At 60.4% G+C, this 17451-nt stretch overlaps 1 protein-coding gene across 1 annotated transcript in view; it reads left to right on the plus strand.

Annotated features, from left to right (window-relative positions):
• The window catches only part of MGRN1 (mahogunin ring finger 1, E3 ubiquitin protein ligase), a 44746-nt gene that overhangs the window by 23615 nt on the left and 3680 nt on the right, over window positions 1-17451 (plus strand). The window contains 10 exon segments of the mRNA XM_012647748.1: window positions 2929-2995; window positions 3309-3358; window positions 5582-5629; window positions 7013-7081; window positions 8390-8549; window positions 11185-11294; window positions 14481-14707; window positions 15741-15864; window positions 16084-16129; window positions 17323-17421. Coding sequence (XP_012503202.1) covers window positions 2929-2995; window positions 3309-3358; window positions 5582-5629; window positions 7013-7081; window positions 8390-8549; window positions 11185-11294; window positions 14481-14707; window positions 15741-15864; window positions 16084-16129; window positions 17323-17421 — 1000 coding nt within the window.

A 17451-nucleotide genomic window follows, 5' to 3' on the forward strand; every position in this document is an offset into this window, starting at 1 on the left:
CCTCGGCCTCCCAGAGTGCTAGGATTACAGGCGTGAGCCACTGCGCCTGGCCTGGTTTTTATTTTAACTCCAGCAAAACACCCGTCAGCATTCAGTTTGTGGAGTGCAATGAGGAAAAAGTGCAAATCACCTGGAGGTGCCTGTGTCAGCAGGCACTGGGTGCTGTTCCAGGCACCGGGTGTTGTTCCAGTCACGGGGTGTAGGCTTGAGGTTGGGGCGGATGCACAGGGAGGTGGGGTGGCACAGGGCTGAGCCCCACGGAGCTCTGCTTTCCCGTCCAGCCCCTCCACCTAAAGGAGCCGCTGCCAGTGCATGAACTCCCCCCTCTTGGGCTTAATTGCTGCCTTCTGGAGGGCAGCGTGGGATTGTCGTGGGCAACTCCAGGAAGATGGCTCTGCACTCGGCCTGTCTTGGTGTCTCGGTGTGATCGCCCCCTGCCGGTCAGCCCAGAGCAGGGCAGGAGCCAGGGAAAGGAGTGTCCCTCCCTCTGGCAGGTCCAGGTTTCTGCGGCATCTTCGAGATGGTGGGAGCCTATGGCCTGACAAGGTCCCCGGTGGCTGTGGACACGTCCATGTCACCCTCCTGGGCTACCTTCCACTCCCTTTTCCTCTCCTCTGCCCGTGGCCACCGCGCCAGGGGAGGCTTCCCTTGGCTCCTGTTCCTTGACACATGGAGCTTTGAGTCGGCGCTGACCACGTGTTCTTCCAGCCACCGCACTCAGAGCCTTTATGTTGGCAGCGGCTTCTATCCCTTTTTTCCATGTGGGGAAACTGAGGCTCAGGTGGAGGCTCATTCGTAGTGAAGAGGCGAGCAGCAGACTCGGAGCAACGGTCCCGAGTCTGACCCTGTGCCAGTGCACTGCCACTTCCTGGCGTTTCTCTGCTGATGGAGACCTTCTTGGCCTCCCCCATGCAGCCCCCGTGCCGGTGTCTCCACTGGCCACCTCTGACCCGTGACCCTCCCTCGTGAGCAGATGTGGAGACCAGGCCGTGTGGACGTGTGCTGACAGGTCTGTGGCCTGTTGAGCTGATGGCTGCTTCCCAGGACTGCCAGGAGTGCGGCTCTTGGCTCCCAGGGGGCAGGGATCCTGCCACGTGCCAGTGGGGCCCGGCCACCCGCTGGCATGGAGCCCCTGCTGGATGGAGGGTGCCTGGTCGGCCTGGGCGCTGCCCTGGATCTGTGGGGGCCGGGCCTGGCGGGAGGACATCATTAGCGCCTTGTCCTTGAAACCCATGTGGTGGATGCAGTGAGCAGGAAACTGAAGCTCAGAGGGTAGGACTTGAGATCACAGTCCCCCTGGGCCACTGGGGTGGGGACATGTGCCCAGCTCTGCTGCTACTGCCTGCCTCATGGAGGGACAGCTGGAGAAGGGAGGCAGCCCCGTGTGTCCCTGACACTGGGCTCTGCTGGGAGCCTCTTCCCTCTGGGGCTTCGTTGTTGGTCTGCTGGACGACGCGCAGCCGTGGGCTCCGCGGGGTGGGCGGTTGCTGGAGACAGACTGTGGGGCTGTCCCCTCCCCGTGGATGGTCTTGCCTAAGCAAGGCCTGCTGCTCCGGGCTGGAGGCAGAGGGCCTGGGCCGGACCTGCCAGGCCATTCCTCTTTGGGATTTTATCCAGTATTTGTTTTGTTCTGTTTCTTAACACCTTTATCGCGTTGTGATTCACTTATCACACAGCTCCTCGTTGTAGGTACAATCAGTGGGTTTTAGTGCATTTCCAGAGTTTAGTGTGTTCTCATCCATTCTTTTAGTACATCTTTACCGAGGGAGAAGTCTTGATTTTCTGCCCAGAATACGCAAACACACGTGTTTGTTGCTTCTCTGTGGCAGACACTGAGGGTGTGGCGCTGACCAGCCAGGCGGGGTCTCCGTGCTCCATGGCTGTCGTCCAGCAGGGAGTCGGGGGCAGGTGACGATCCGGGTGGCGTTCCTCAGCGTGATAGGCAGAAGCGATGCAGAGAGGCTCAGGCTGAGAGAGTGTTCATGGGGGCGGCTGCACTGGGAGGCCCGGGAAGCCCTTCTTGACGCCCCAGGTGGGAATTGGCCCGCGGGGCTCCCATGAGGAGTGAGGCCCGGCCGCTGGGCCATGGGGCCGCGGGGAGGGGAGCGGCTCTTAGCTTGAGCACGGCAGGGGTGTAATGAGAAACACGACAAGGTTCTCCTTGAACTAAGGACAGGCCAGATGGTCTCCTTCACTTTCCTTCTATCATATGGGGGGCAAGTCAGGCTTTTCTTCAGAAAGTTAAACAGTTACCATGTGACCCAGCACTTCCACCCCGAGGGTGTACCCAAGAGGGTGGAAACCCAGATTCCAGCAGACACTGGCACGTTCGCGTTCACAGCGGCACCGTGCACAGTCGCCAAGCGGTGGAAGCAACCGCGTGCCCGTCAGCAGGTGAACACACCGAGCTCTGGGCTGTCCGTACTGTGGGGTGTCACTCGGCCCCACGAAGGGAGGAAGCACCGAGTCACACTACGGCACGGTGAACCTTGGAAACGTGTGAAATGAAAGAAGCCAGACACAAAAGGCCACATGCTGTAGGATGCCACTTGTGTGAATGTCCGGAAGATGCAGATCCGTCAGGACAGAGCAGATTGGTGGGGGCCGGGGCTGGGGAGTGAGTGCTCCTGGGCGTGGGCTTTCCGTGTGGGCTGATGAAAAGTTCTGGCAATGGATGGCGGTGCTGATCGCATGACATTGTAGATGTACTTAACGCCTTTAAATGAGGTTAAAATGGCAACTTTTATGTTATGTGTATTTCACCACACAAAACCCCAAAGGTGCCAAGCCAGACGTTTGCCTTCCCTGCCGTTTAGACCCGCGTCCTCCAGGCTCTGCAGACACCCTCCCGCTCACCGGTCCCTCCCTCCGGCTCAGCCTGGCTTGGCTGCCGCGGGTCCTGAGTGTTCTTGCCTCTTTTCCCCTCAGTTGAACTTTGACCTGGACCGGGGCGTGTTTCCAGTGGTCATCCAGGCCGTGGTGGACGAGGGAGATGGTGAGTGGCGTCAGCTTGTCCTCTTCTGTCCTCCTTCCGAGCTGGGGCCCTCCACTCAGGGAGCTGCTTCCAGAGGCCTCTTCCAGCAGTGAGGGAGGACGTCAGTGCGGGGCCCCAGGCTTGCCACGTGGGCAGCTCAGAGGGTCAGGGGGGCTGGACAGCAGCCCGGGCAGCCGCGGGGGCCCCAGGCAGAGGAGGCCGAGTCCTGGAACAGGCTCCGGACTGTGTCTTGCAGCTGAGGGCTGGGAAGGTAGAGAGGCCGGGTGGGGCGGGCTGCTTTGGCTCTGACCGCTCTGTCCCCCTCTCCCTGCAGTTGTGGAAGTGACTGGCCATGCGCACGTGCTCTTGGCCGCCTTTGAAAAGGTAAGTGTCTGGCCCCCACTGTCCCTAGGGCCTGGGAGCTGGGACCAGAAGGGGGCCTTCTGAGACTAGGAGCCTGGGTGTGGGGTCAGGGCCCAGGGCAGGTGGGAGATTCCCCCGTGCTTCCTAGAAGACTAGTCGTGAGGCTGAACGTCCCCAACAGGAGGCATTTCAAAGCGGGTTTGGAGTATGGGAAGGAGAATGTTCTAGACCGAGGCCAGCCCTATAGAACTCTCTAGAGCTGTGGTTCCCAATCCCTGGTGCTCAGACTGGTATTGGTCCGTGGCCTGTTAGGAACCAGGCCACATAGCAGGCTCTGCCTGCTCCTCCTCCCCACCCCCACCCCATGGAAAAATTGTCCTCCATGGAACTTAGGAACCGGGCACACAGCAGGGGGTGAGTGGCAGCCAGCAAAGCTTCATCTGCATTTTTAGCCACTTCCCATCGATTGTCACCATCCCCACTTCTCATCACTGCCTGAGCTGTGCCCATCCCCCACCCCCATCTGTGGATAGGGTGTCTTCCCTGAAACCCATCCGTGGTGCCAAAAAGGTTGGGGGCCGCTGCTCTAGAAGCTGCTGGCGTGGGCTGGGGTACCCACAGGCGGGGCTCCCTGCCCAGACTAACTCCCCTGGGGTGTGGAGATGTTGTCGGTGTTGTCACCTCCTCAGGCCCTGGCCCTTTCCCACCAGGCCATTCCCTTGGGTGTCATCTGAGACCTCTCACAGTCCCAGAAAGGCCCTCTGCTCCTTCCTCCACCTGGCTGCAGCACCCTGACCCTGCAGGCTGGGTGGGCCTTGCCCCCTGCAGGAGGCCTTTTCTTTGCCGGGGGCAAACACCTGTGCTTATTTCCTGATGATCGTGAGGGCGGAACTGGCTGTATTCTCGGAGCTGAGCTCTTGCCTAGTGTAACGCCTGGCAGGTAGCAGACGCTCAGCGAATGCTGGCAGGATGGACAAGGGTCTGCCGTCTGGCTGGTGTGGCCCCAGGCCCATGTGTCGCTGTACACAGAGAACCTTGCTGGAGGTAGTGGGGTGTCCTGGTGTGAGAATGTACCCTCCCCCCACCATGCGCTCTGAGTTCCGTCTGCACTCTGCGGTTGACTCTGCAGTTGCACGTGTTCTCAGCACCAGCCTGTGCTCAAGAGCAGCCTGTGGAGCAGGCCCCGCCTCCCACCACCCGTGCATGCTGCTGACCCCTCACTCACTCCCCACTGCGCCACTGCAGTCCCTGAGAGCTTCAGGGGCAGAGTTGGGCTCTGTCCTGTGGTCTGGGTGTTTCCAGAGCTCCCCAGGGGGGTCCCTATGGCTGGGCCAGGGCCCCTCTGATCTGTTCAGCCTGTGGCGTGGCTAGGTCTGTTCTCCCGGGGCCGGACTGCTGACCAGCCAGAGGCTGCCTCCCCCCTACTTAGCGCTGGGCTTGGCCGCTGCACTCCCTGAGCGCTGCCTTGTCGAAGAGATGGTGATGGTTGACATCTCTGGCTGAGGCAGATGGGCCGTCTCTGGCTAACAGTCCAGTCTGTGCTTCCGGTTTAGAGCCCAGTGAGAAACTGCTTTATATTTGGAGTCCAACATTCTGCAAATTTCTTTTACGACCCACCAGCCTCACCAGAAAATGTGAGTGCTGCTGGTCTTGGGTGACTCCGAAGGAATAATTAGTGTTGTTGGAAGATCTCAGATCTGATACCTTCATTAACCTTGTCAAACTCTGAACAGAGTATTTCCCTGGACGCCACTGAACGCGTTTGTTCTGTTTCATTTTTAAGTTTTTAGGGCTCTGAGCGTTGCTGTGAACGTGTGCGTGCGAATGCGTGCGTGTGCACGCTCTCGGGCTGTCTTCCTAACTAAACTGGGCCCTTTGAGAGCAAGCACTTGTTTGTCTTAAAGTTTGCTGTGCGTGGTGTGGGGAGGCTCGCGTCCGTCATCTGAACCTGGCTGAGTGGTCGTCGGCTTGCACGTGCATGAGGATTGCCCAGGGAGAGCTGGGTTCGGTAGGGTAGCTCAGGGCCAGGAGCTGTATTTTTACAAGACTCTCCAGGTGGTTTCAAAGCTAGGTCTGAGGGCCACATTTGAGAAATTCCGGCCTGACTCTTCAGTTTTCATGTGGCCCTTCCTTTTTTCAGCTATAGGTGTGGACTGGCTAGCAAAGGGCCTTTCAGCCTGCTGAGCAGGAGTGCTCAGAGGACCACATCCGCCGAGTTAACCTCTGTGTCTTTGCCCCCTGCAGCACGTGGACGGCAGCTTCTCTGTGAAGCCGTTGAAGCAGAAGCAAATCGTGAGTCTTTCGGATGACATGGCATGACCCCTTTTGATTTAAAAGACACACACACACTTGAGTAGTCTTCACGGACTATTCCTCCTGGGCCACCGTGGCTGCTGTCGAAATAGCTGCGCAGGAGCCTGTGACTTTTGTCTTCCCAGTTGGGCTCTGAGCCCCCGGCTGTCGGGTCCCTGTCTTTGGGTGCGTGTACGTGTGTTGCATACCCACCGCGTACCAGCACTGACTCGTAGGCCCTGAGTTTTGCCCAGTTTGGACCGTGGTTCCTGGAACATAGTCAGCATTCGGTAAGCACTTGCTGAATAAATGGATAGAGAGAGGAAGGAAAGAGACAGGAAACAAAGACTGCAGCCTCCTCTCCTACTTCTTACAAATTGCTGAAAACATGTCAGCGTGGGACAGGGAGTTGGATTGACTTCATCAGTGTTTGAAAAAAAGGGTGAAGTATCCCAGAACAAGTGAGAAGCTGTAGACCAGTTCATCTTTCCTTTGGGGTCAGGAGTTCTGTGGTCCTGCACTGCGGAGAGGGATTCCTGGCAGCCTCCCACTTCAGCACAGTGAAAATTCAGGAGGACGGGATCCCATGATCTGAGCATTGTTAGATCCTGACATTGGCACTGATTTTAACAGGCTGTAGCTAAGGTCTGTGTTCCAAAGCCATGTTAGGAGTTGTCCTGTGTATAGTTGCTTGGGTGCGTAAGACCTGTTTCAAGCTGTCACTTGGGAATGGTGCTTGTTAGCTTTTAAAAAGAGAGGGAGAGCACACTCTGGTGGGTCCAGACCCCTGAACATGCCAGGACGGCAGGAGACCCCAGTGATGGTCAGGGCACTTGTCTCGGGCTCTCTGGAATGGTGCTCATGGTCCCTGGAACTGCAGGAAACCCAGCAGCTCAGACTGTTTTGGAACATGGTCAGTGTGAGAGGCCCTCAGGTTGGGAGTGAGTGCGGGACAGAACACAGCTTATAGAAATTGGTTCGGTGTCTTTGAGACCAAACCAGAAGCGTTTTCATGTCTTGTGGAAGGAGACTTGGGAAGCAGTAGGTGCTTAGGCTGCCGTCTCATGCCTCCAGTTGCCCTTTGGGGCTGGGGATGGGTGGGTCCACTTGGTTTTTCTCTAGTGCTGGGGTGGCAAGGTGGGCAGAGGACTTGGCTGCAGGCCCTGTGTGGCGGGCAGACTGCTGGCCCCAACCTTGCTCCCTGTGCTGCTGGTTGGGCTGGGCAGGTGGCAGGTTTTCCCTGCCCCTCCCCTCCCTGGTCGCAGGGGTTGGGCTGGACAGGCCGGACAGCATTCCCAGGGATACCTGCAACCTTGGGTGCCAGGAGGTGGTGTTGGGCCAGGTGAGTGCAAAGGAGTCCAGCAAGCCCCTCTCTGCTCTCAGGTGGACCGGGTCAGCTACCTCCTGCAGGAGATCTACGGCATCGAGAACAAGAACAACCAGGAGACCAAGGTGTGTCCGTGTGCCGGCGCCTGCCAGGGCTCCTGGCTGCCTCCCTCCCCGGTTCCTTCTGCCTTAACAGGAGCCCACTCGCTGGGAGTCACTGGGGCTTCCCCTGGGAGTCCTGGGCCCCCAGATCCTGTCATTTTTCCTTAATTTTTTAAAAAAGTTAACAGTTTATAGAACATTTTGTCTTTTTTCCAGCAAATTCACTGGCTTATATAAATTGTCATCCAAGTCCCAAGGCAGCCTGGGGACCACCTGCTGCCCTTCCCCTAGCCTCAGCTGTGCCACCTAAGTGGTCCTGGTTGGGGCCAGCGCTGCACCCTGCCGGCCGCTCCCTCCTCCCTGCAGACGGGGAGCCTGCAGTTGCTGGCGGAGGGATGCGCATTCTCGATGTCTGTGGAAGCAGCTGTGGTGGCCACAGACAAGGCATGGTCAGGGGACTGGCCAGGGAATGGTGCAGACAGTGAAACCGGACCCTGGATGTCTTTTTCATTCTTTTTAAAGGCACACTGGCGTGACTACAACTGCCGCCTGTGTGTTACAATCTCTCTGAAAGCCTTGGACACCAGCTTCAATGTGGCATGTGGGCCCAGGACAGCCGGAACCAGCTAAAAGCTGGGGAGGTCAGAGCCTTTTGGCTGAGGACACTCTGCGCATCCCCAAGTTTGACGCCAGGCGTTGGCCAACTTTCTGAAAAGAGCCACATGCTAAATGTTTTTGGCTTTATGGGCCATACATTCTCTGTCACATCTACACAGGCAGAAGCAGCTTCGGACAACATGGAAACAAGTGGTGTGGCTGAGTTCCAATAAATATTTATAGAAACAGGCTGCCCGCGTAGTTTGCTGATCCATTTTTGATTTTGCTTTCTCTTGGTCCAGTTGCTAATTTGGTTTCTGGAAGCTGCCATTACTTAATGGAAGTATTTCCAACAAGTTAACTTATTTGGTTGTTTTTTAACCAAATAAATGGGTACCCTGATCATTGTCAAGAGGTGTTCCTTAGTGGCATGGGTCTTCCACATTTGCTCTTTGGGTTTGAAGAACAGAAAGAGGCCTGGATTCTCATGATTTGGGTGGGTGGGGGGCACAGGTTCTCCCCTCTGTGGTGTGCTGGGCTCGGGGCTGCACCTCCGGAGTTCTGCTCCACGGTAACCTCCTCCTGCCCTCTGGGCTTCCCTCAGCCATGACAGGCCCCAGGGGAGGAGGGGACAGCAGGTGGCACAGCTAGGGACTGGAAGGCCTGCTCTGGGCAGTGCGAGGCCCTGCTCTGGCCCTTGGGAGGCCACTGACCCCCAGGCCCTTGTCCCCACAGCCCTCGGATGACGAGAACAGTGACAACAGCAACGAGTGTGTGGTGTGCCTGTCTGACCTGCGGGACACGCTGATCCTGCCCTGCCGCCACCTGTGCCTCTGCACCTCCTGTGCGGACACACTGCGCTACCAGGCCAACAACTGCCCCATCTGCCGGCTGCGTGAGTGCCGTGGGCCTGCTGCCCCTGGGGAGGTTCTGCAGGTCGGGGACTGGCCACACCACAGCGGGCCAGGGCCAGGGTGGTCCCGTGGGCTGCAGGCCCCTCACTGGCTAAGAGATAAAGGGCTGTCAGTCCTTCATCCAGTTCACGGTGCGTCGGGACCTGTTGGCTGACACAGTTCATGGACGGTAGCGCTGACGGCGAGTGTGCCGGCGTGTGGCACGCTGCAGTCCTCAAAATCTGCTGCCGGGAAGATTAGACTTTTAGAATGAGGGGCCTCAAAGGTGCTCCAGGGCAAATGTTTGCGGTGACACTTGAACTGGACAATAATTCACCAGCGAATGAAATCTTTATTTTAAAGGTTAAGTAGAAAATATTTTGATAAAAAATTATCTCAAGGTGAAAACAGAAAAGTGTGCCGGGTAGAAGATTAATCAAGGAGTTAAGTTTGGTTTCCTGGAGCGCACTGGACGCTTTCTCAGTGGAAAGCCATCGTGTTGGGCATGATTCTGAACGTCACTTGTCCTCCAGTAGGGAGAACCTGAGTATTCTCAGGATGAAAAGCCACCAGGTCAAAATGAGCCTCTGGCTGGTGGGCTGTGCCCCCAGCTGCCCGGGTCCTGGCAGTGGGTGTGGGGACGCGGGCACATTCATTCACTGGTCACCGAGCCCGAGCCAGGATGTGGGACTGTGCCAGCACAGTAGCCTGTGGGGCTTCCCTGGTGCTGTCTGTGGCTCTGTGAGGGCTCGCCCGAGGCCACAGCTGGTAGGAGGCAGGGCGGGTGTGGCTGGGACTTCAGCCCAGACCCTCAACGCTCCTGCCTGGGAGGGAGCAGCTGCACTGGCACGTCACCGTGGTCGTCCCCATGAGAGCCAGGTGGCCGTGGAAAGGGTGTTCGTGTGGGAGCTGTGGTGGTTGCTCAGGGCGGGCTGGGCATACAAAGTGGAGGACGAGGCCGCAGGGTCTGGCAGGTCTGGGGGTCCTGGAGCCCAAGACGAAGCCGCAGCCGACGCAGAACAGGGAGGCTGCAGGTGGGTGCCGAGCTGGGGGCTGGAGGGAGAGGCGGGCAGGGTTGGGCCGGGGTGAGAGGAAGGTTCTTTCTGCCTGGCTCAGGCAGCCCTGGGGTCTGAGCCTGGGTCCCCAGAGTGGCCCTCACATGCCGGCCTCGGTGCCTGCACCGCACCAAGGTGGAGGCAGCGGCTCCTGAGAGTTGCCCTGTGGGTGGGGTTGGCCTGGGTGTCCCTGTGTCCTGGAGCAGCTCTGGCAGTACGCCCTCGCCTCTCCCTCCCTCATCCTCCGAGAGCCCAGTACCCCAGGGACCCCCAGTAGCCTAGGCCTCCCCCAGGGCTTCTGTAGAGCTCCGTGGCTGGGAGGGAGCTCAGTGGGGAGAGGCCCCTAAGCTGGAGCTGAGCGCAGCGTCCCCCGCCTGTCCTGGCCTGCTAGGGTTTTCTGGGGGCAGAGCATGGTCCGGAGACCCAGGGGTCTGGATAGGCCGGAGCAGGGCCCCAGGCTGGTGTTTAGCCCTGGGCTAGGCCAGCTGGACTAGGCCCTTGTCCTGAGGCCGTGTCCTCCCTCACTGGGCCCCCAACATGGGGGACCCCTGTGGACTCCTGGTCTGGCCACGGCCTGTGTCCTTCCCAGAGGCTGCTGTGGAATCACAGGGTGTGGACAGGCGTGGAGACAGGAGGCCGACTGCGACCAGGGTGGCTCAGGGAGGGAGGAGGTTTCCTGAGGGGCCCGGGCCGAGTGGGGGGCAGACAGGGAAGAACCGAAGCAGGGAAGAGCGGGGCGCCGGGAGTGAGGACGGGTCTCTGAGCAGGGGCTGAGGGAAGGATGGGAAGGCAGACCCCGGGTGGGCCTGCCTGGGGGGCTGGGCTGGGCAGCTGAGGAGGCCTCTGGCCGGGTGGGTGCTGAAAGGCTGCCCTCCAGGGAGGGTGCCGTGACCCATGGCCCACTTGAGGCATCTTCTGGTGTGTAGGGATCTGCAAGTCCGGGTCCTCAGACCCAAGCTCGGAGCCCGTGTGGCCTTGGTGGTGGAGGGACCCTTCCCAGGCAGCCATTGCTGGTCCTGGGTAGAAAACGCGGGGGACGCTGAGAAGCGCAGAGCTGCGAGGCAAACACCTTCCTGCAGCCCCTCATCCCCTCCCTCCCCCGGGATGCAGGTTCAGTTGGGGGGTCCTGGTTTTGTTCCGTGGCCTGTTTCTCGTGGGGTGTGGCCTGTGCAGCGTGGTGTGATGGTGGCAGCATCCCAGGTCACAGCTGATTTTCCTATTCCTGGCGGTTGCTGTCTGTGCCCCTTGGTGTGCCCAGTGTGAGGCATCGCATTGTCACAGTGCTCCACATGAGCGTCCCTGCCGTCCTGCCCTCAGCAGGCTCCCTGGGGCGAGGCCTGTGCCCAGCGTCCTTGGGCTCAGAGTGGGTGCAGCCAGGTGTGTGGCCTGGACGCCCCCTGGGGCAGCATCCGAGGCTTTGCTCATCCCCCTGCCTGGTGCTGTGTCATTAAGATTGTTTGCCTCTGACTTCGTGGCTTGTCCCGGGCTGCTGTGGGGTGGAACAGTGTGGGTGGGGCTTGGGGGCGCTCAGAGGGTCCTCTGGGTGGGGCCCCTGTCTAATGGGAGCCCCCCTTCTGCCCAGCTTTCCGGGCCCTCCTGCAGATCCGGGCTGTGCGGAAGAAGCCAGGAGCGCTGTCCCCTGTGTCCTTCAGCCCGGTGCTGGCGCAGAGCCTGGACCACGAGGAGCACTCCGTAAGTGCCTCCCTGCCTGGGGCGTGAGGGGCCGGGCCCCAGACAGAGCAGCGGCACCCGGTGTCCTCGTCTGTCCGGTGGGCAGGTGTGGCTCAGGTGGCTATGAGGCATTCGTGGGGTGACCAGGCTGGGCCTGGGAACGTCGGCTGCTGGGATTGATTATCCTTGCTCCTGCCAAGCGTGTGGCCTTGCTGAGTGTGCTGAGGTGTTGTCACGACCTCTCCACTGAGCCAGTGGGGCCAGGCGCCCCTGGTTCTCAGTGAACAGGCCTGTGGCTTCCCTCGGGAGACGCCCTCCACCGAGACACCCCCTAGGACATCGCAGGTGGGCGTCAGGCAGGCAAGGGAGGGAGTATTCTGGCTTCAGGGACCCAAAGAGAGACCGAGAGACACAGAGAGGGACACAGAGACGTGGGGGGAGAGAGAAGCAAAGAGACTGAGAAGTGCAGGGAGGCAGACACGAGACCCAGCAGGATGCGGCGAGGCAGGGGATGGGTGCAGACCAGAGGCCGAGGGGGCGGGACGGGGCCTTCGGGGCTGGGCTTGGCTCCCAGCTGGCTGCGAGCTGTCAGCGGGTGAGTCTGTCTTGCTGTCAGCTGAGGTGGCTCGGGTCTAGCGGCTGTCAAAGGCGCTGCAGCCTCGCTAAAAAGAAAAGAGGAACGAACCCTGCGGCTGGCACATCTCGGCCGCGCGTTTGCTCTGTGCGTCCTGTCGGCCTGCCTGATCAGGGCCCGACCCGGGGCCCACCCGGCAGCTTGCGTGACATGTTCAGCCCTCCCAGTGTTCTGAAAATTGGGCCAACCCTTAACAATCTGGGAATTTCCCTTAAACCCAGATTTTTCTTTTCTTTTAAAATCTGATGTTGTGGTCTGGAAGCTGGAGAAGAAAACATGCCTTGGGGGTCCCTGTCGTGCACCAACCCGCCCCTCCGCCCACCTTGCTCCCCAGGACAGCCACACAGACATTTTTGCCTGCTGGGCCCATCAGCACGAGGGCACCTGGAGCAGGCCCCCAGCGCACACGCTCAGGCGCCGGTGGGTTTATTGCGGCTTGTTTTTGCCCCTCCCGGTTTCTGCCCTGGTGGCCGAGCATCCGACGGGTCCCTCTGTCTCTAGCCGGCTGAGGGGCCTCCCACAGTGCAGGGCAGCCAGGGGCTGATATGTGACCTGGCAGCTCCGGCTGCCACGTGCCCCAGACGTGCCCCACTGTGAGGGCAAGAGCCATTTCCACGTAGTGCCAGGAAGAGCCCAGATGAGGCAGCATTCTCCACTGAGCGTGTAAGATACCCGTGGAGTGGGCTGATCTGGGGCTGACTCTCCCAGCTGTCTTGAGGAGTTAAACGCTGGTGACGCGTTAGGAAGTGGCTCGGCGCTGATAGGAGCTGGTTGGGGGCTTTGGCCGAACGGCCTCAGGGTCTCCTGCCCTACAGCCAGCCAGGCCCCTTTTAGGGAGTGTCTGTCCACTCTCGGGTCCGCCTTGGCCAGATCTGCTGCTCCGGGTGACCCAGAACCACGGTAGGGGCATTGGGGATGGGGTCGGGCTCCACACCCTGGACGCTTGGCTGCAAGAACGGCCACGTAGCTCCTGGGGGCCGGGTGGGTGTGCTGACAGCCCACCCAGAGCCCAGTCAGAAGCTCTGGAAGCTCTTGGTCACCATGAGCCTAGAGGACAGCACATCAGAGAGACCTCGTCCAGCCCACTCCATTGTGTGTGGGTGGGAGTAGTTGTAAAACATATGATTTTTATCTTGACAGTGTCCCTTTAAAAAATCAAAGTCGCACCCCGCCTCCCTGGCCAGCAAGAAACCTAAAAGGGAAACAGTAAGTGTGTTTGGTCCTATGGCTACATTTTTTCGCCCTGTTCCTTAATTTTTAAACCAGTGACAAGTAAGGGAAATCCCTTCCACCGCAGGCTAGTGTTCAATGAACGTAATCTGTCGAATCTGCTCCCCGTCCTGGTGTCCCTGCCCAGGACGGGCGTCCGTGGGAGAAGCAAAGCTCCAGGTCCACGGGTAGAAAGCCAGTCACACTGGCCCTGTGCTGCCCCCACCAGCTTTGCCTGCTCCTGGTCTCCCAGTTCCCTGTTTCCCTATGTTTCTTGCTGGCAGTGGACGCTGTGGGAGGTGGGACTAACGCCGCTCTGCAGGCAGCACCCCGCTCGCTTGCTGGTCGCATCCCGCTCCTCCGCCCGGCTCTGTGGTGTCCTTGCCTCCTCTCCCTGCACCCAGGGAGCAGCCAGGCCACGCCTCCACCCGGAGCCTCCACTGGCCATGGCAGCCCCAGCTGAAGTCCTGTGTGCCCTCACGTATCCTCGGTGTGACTTAGAGAGGTGGAGATCGCTCAAGAATCGGCGGGGAGAGTCCTTTCCTTTTTAGAGGGTGGGAGGGTTGAGAGTAATTGTTTCCCGTTCAGTTGAAGGCAAGTGTCCAGAAAAGGCCGCCCCCACCCGGTACCAGCCCAGGGAAGCTCCCTCCTCTGCCACTGCCCCCACTGCCCCCATGGTCCCCAGGGCTGCCCCGTCTCACTCTCCCCTTCCAGGCGCTCATTCTGGCGGGCCAGGGTCTCACGAAGTGCACTGGTGCATTTTGCCCCTTGACCTGGTTTTGGGGGAGCAAGACTGAGGGCAGGGCAGTGCCCCTGCGGCCTGACTGCTGTTCCCCAGGGACCTGGTGTCTTCTTTCTTCCTCATCCTTGTTGAGTCAGTCCACCCCCAACAAGGCGGGTATAGTGGCTCTTCACTAGGGCGTCTATTGTTAATAGAGTCTCCAGGAGCGTGTCCCCCCGCGAGGCCCGAGTCAGGGCAGAGCTCCTGGCAGCCCAGCTCTCCCTGGTCTGGGACGTGCCTCTCCTGCTGGTCTCCGTGGCCTCTGGCATGGCTTCGCTCCGCCCCGCTCCAGGTTCTGTCTACACTAACTCCTCACTGTCCACCTCCAGCCAGGCAGGCCAGAAAGCCAGGGCGGGCTGGCCCGGGCCCGGGCTCTCACCCTTCGTCCCGGCTGGCGTGGGCGTCTGGGTGTCCAGGCGCGTGTGCTGGGGCTGACAGCCGAGGGAGGGGAGTTAAGTCCCCGGAAGGTGCAGTAGGATAGGAGTTGTTAGAAAGAATGTCTGGGGAGCGGAAGGTCCCCGGGACACAAGCCCGGCAGGGGGCCTGACCAGCCACCTTCCCCTCACCCTCCCTGTCCCCACAGAGCTCCGACAGCATCCCACCCGGCTACGAGCCCATCTCCTTGCTCGAGGCGCTCAACGGCCTTCGGGCCATCTCCCCGGCCATCCCCTCGGCCCCTCTTTACGAAGAGATCACCTACTCGGGCGTGTCGGACGGCCTGTCCCAGGCCAGCTGTCCACTGGCTGGGGTGGAGCGGCTCGCAGAAGGCAGCCACCAGAAGGGCAAGGTGCGGAGCAAGTCTCCCGACAGGTGAGCCGGGCGTGGCGCCCGCACGCTGCTGTGGCCCGGGCGCTGCGTGGGAGTGGGGGCGGCACTTGTGTGCAAAGCCCACGTATTTGTGGTTTTGAGTAACTTTCCAATGTGTTTCATGTGGCGACTGACGACATGACTCCGGAGACCCAGGGGCAGGGTGGACTCAGATACAGTTTATGGCAGCAAAGGGCACAGGGCAGAGCACAGGGGCAGCTGGGCCAGTGGAGGCCACACCTGGGTGACCTCTTCATGCACAGACTGCAGGGCCTGTGTCTCTGCCGAGGGGAGCCCCTTTGAGACTCAGGGTCCCAGGACTTTACGGGGCTGCTGGTCATGCAGGCATATCCTGCCGTGTGACAGTGATGACAGCTGAAACGTGGGCCGGACCGTGAATCAGGTGCAGGTTACTGATCTTGCTGCTGCACCTGACAAGCCGGCGGGTGTGGCCCGTCCCCAGAAGTTAACGTCATCAGTCACTGACACCAAGAACCTTCTGAGGGCCACACTCTGGGGTTGGCTAGGGGTCAGTTGTGGTTCCCTTGGAGACTTGCGAGGAGTGGCCGCCAGCCCGCTGTGTCAACTCCTTCCCACCCGGCATTAGTTGTTAACAGAAAAGTGTAAGGCGGGCACAGGGTCTGTAATGGCAGCCCAGGGCCCCCACGACGCAGCCCACAGAGAACAGCTCCAAGGCTGCAGAAAGAGACGTGGGGGTCTGTCTCCTGCTGCATCGCCGCCCCAGGCATCCACTGTCACTGGTGGTTTCTCTCTAGAAAGAAAAGGATGCGCAGGCCTGTGCCAGTGTGCCAGGACGGGGCCTCTGTCAGGGTCGGTCTGCGTTGACCGCAGGCTGCTGGGCACCGGGTCGGTCCCAGTCACTTGCTGGTCGAAACACCTCCCCAGGGAGCACCGTCGCAGATCCCAGCAGACACGTGCAGGGTCCCCCGGGGGCGTCAGGCAGGGGTCTGTGTGGCTCTGGCGGGTTGGCCCTTCTCATCCAGTTGTCCTCTGACTTCCCCGCCCCTGTCCCCAGCACCCTGCGGTCCCCATCGTCCCCTATCCACGAAGAGGATGAGGAGAAGCTCTCGCAGGACTTGGACGCTCCTCCCCCGCTGAGCAGCGCGGGGCTGGTGCCGCAGGAGAGCAGCTCCCCCGAGGTGAGGCTGCCGCCCCACCCAGTCTGCGGCCTGGCATGACTCCCCCAGCTTTGGTTTCCCCGTTGGTCCCTGGGATGAGGTGCCGGTGGGTGAAGTCACTGTGCAGGTTGTAGGAGGGGCCATGTGTGACATCAGTGTGGCCTGGCATGGTGGCCGCCACTCTCAGCATCCTCTCGATCACCTGGGGCCAGCAGGTGGACTTTCCTCTTTGTTTCCTAGAGTTTCGTAACGGAAGAGGCGGATGAGGCGTCATCACTGAAGCAAGGTGAGCCCCGCAGGAGCCTCCCGGAGGCCGCTCCTGCTCCAGGACCGGGTCTTCCTCTCGCCCGGCCCCTGCCTCTCAGGAGTGGTCCGTGCGCTGCTGGCTGGGCTCCTCCGTGTCGCTGTCTGGCAGGGGCTCTGGGCTGCTGGTCAGCCTCTGCCTGTCCCCTGTGGACAGGGTGGGCCTCTCGCCTCCTTCCAGGGCAAGGCTGTCCCGGGGTGGGAGGAGAGTCCTCTTTTGTTTTGTGGTTTTGATGACTTGCTGTGCCTGGTTAAGAATGAGAACAAGGACGGCTGGAGATGCTGGAATCTCTCCTCGTTTCAGGTGAGGGACTTACATGCCCAGATGCCTGGTGGGGTTTAGGTCCCAGCTGCTGCTGCCGGTGTGGCGACTATGGCTGTGGCTGGAGACAGCCCTGCCCAGCCTCGTAGGGGCCCCCGAGCTCCCTCTGCCGTCTTGCTCGATCCTTACCAGGAGAATTAGAAACTGAGGTTCCTGCCTGCTGCTGTAGGATAGGTGGGCAAACCAAGGCTCAGGGTTGGTGTCGGGGAGGCCCAAGGCCACTTAGGTGACAGAGCCAGGATGTGGCACCAATGGTCTGTGAGTAGAGTATTAGAAACTGGGCTCCCTGCCTGGTGTGTCCTCAGCTGGGTGGCATTGAGCGAGTCCCTCTGCCTCGCGGGGCCTCAGCTTCTCACTTCAGCACGGGCCTGGAGCTCTGTCTGTGCAGACACGTGCAGGGACCCGGTGGCCTGGTCTGCTGGGGCGGTAGGGCTCCAGGCCGCGCTAGGCCAGCCCTCTTCTGCCAGGGGGACCCTCACCCACGCGAACACCCTCGGCCCCACCGAGCAGTGTGTGTCCTGAGCCGAGAGGGACTAAACGTGCATGTGGGAGGACCAGGGCCCACCCTCTCGAGGCACTGCTGCTCCCTGCAGGCTGTCTGCAGGGGTGAGCGTGCACGGTTAGCACCTGTCGCCATTTGAAACGTGGACATGTTATGTTTTTATAACGTGCTGGCGCGTGGGAAAGAGGAGAAAAGGAAGCATCCATCTTTGAGTCCCTGGAGAGCACGTGGGACACTGGGGTAGACTCGGGCTGGAGCCCAGGCCCAGGGTCCCCGTGGCGGCTCCAGAGGCCTCGGTGAAGAGAGCCGGGCTCCCGGGGCTGTTCTCCGACCTTCCCTCTGCCTGCTACAGGGAGCCGAGTGCCGTCCATCGAGAACGTCCTGCAGGACAGCAGCCCTGAGCACTGCGGCCACGGCCAGCCGGGCCCACCTGCCGACATCTACCTGCCAGGTAACAGCACTAGGGCCCGCTGGGGCCTGC

The sequence above is a fragment of the Propithecus coquereli genome, unplaced genomic scaffold (assembly GCF_000956105.1).
Source record: "Propithecus coquereli isolate 6110/MARCELLA unplaced genomic scaffold, Pcoq_1.0 Scaffold27, whole genome shotgun sequence".
In the NCBI taxonomy this organism is placed as follows: Eukaryota; Metazoa; Chordata; class Mammalia; order Primates; family Indriidae; genus Propithecus; species Propithecus coquereli.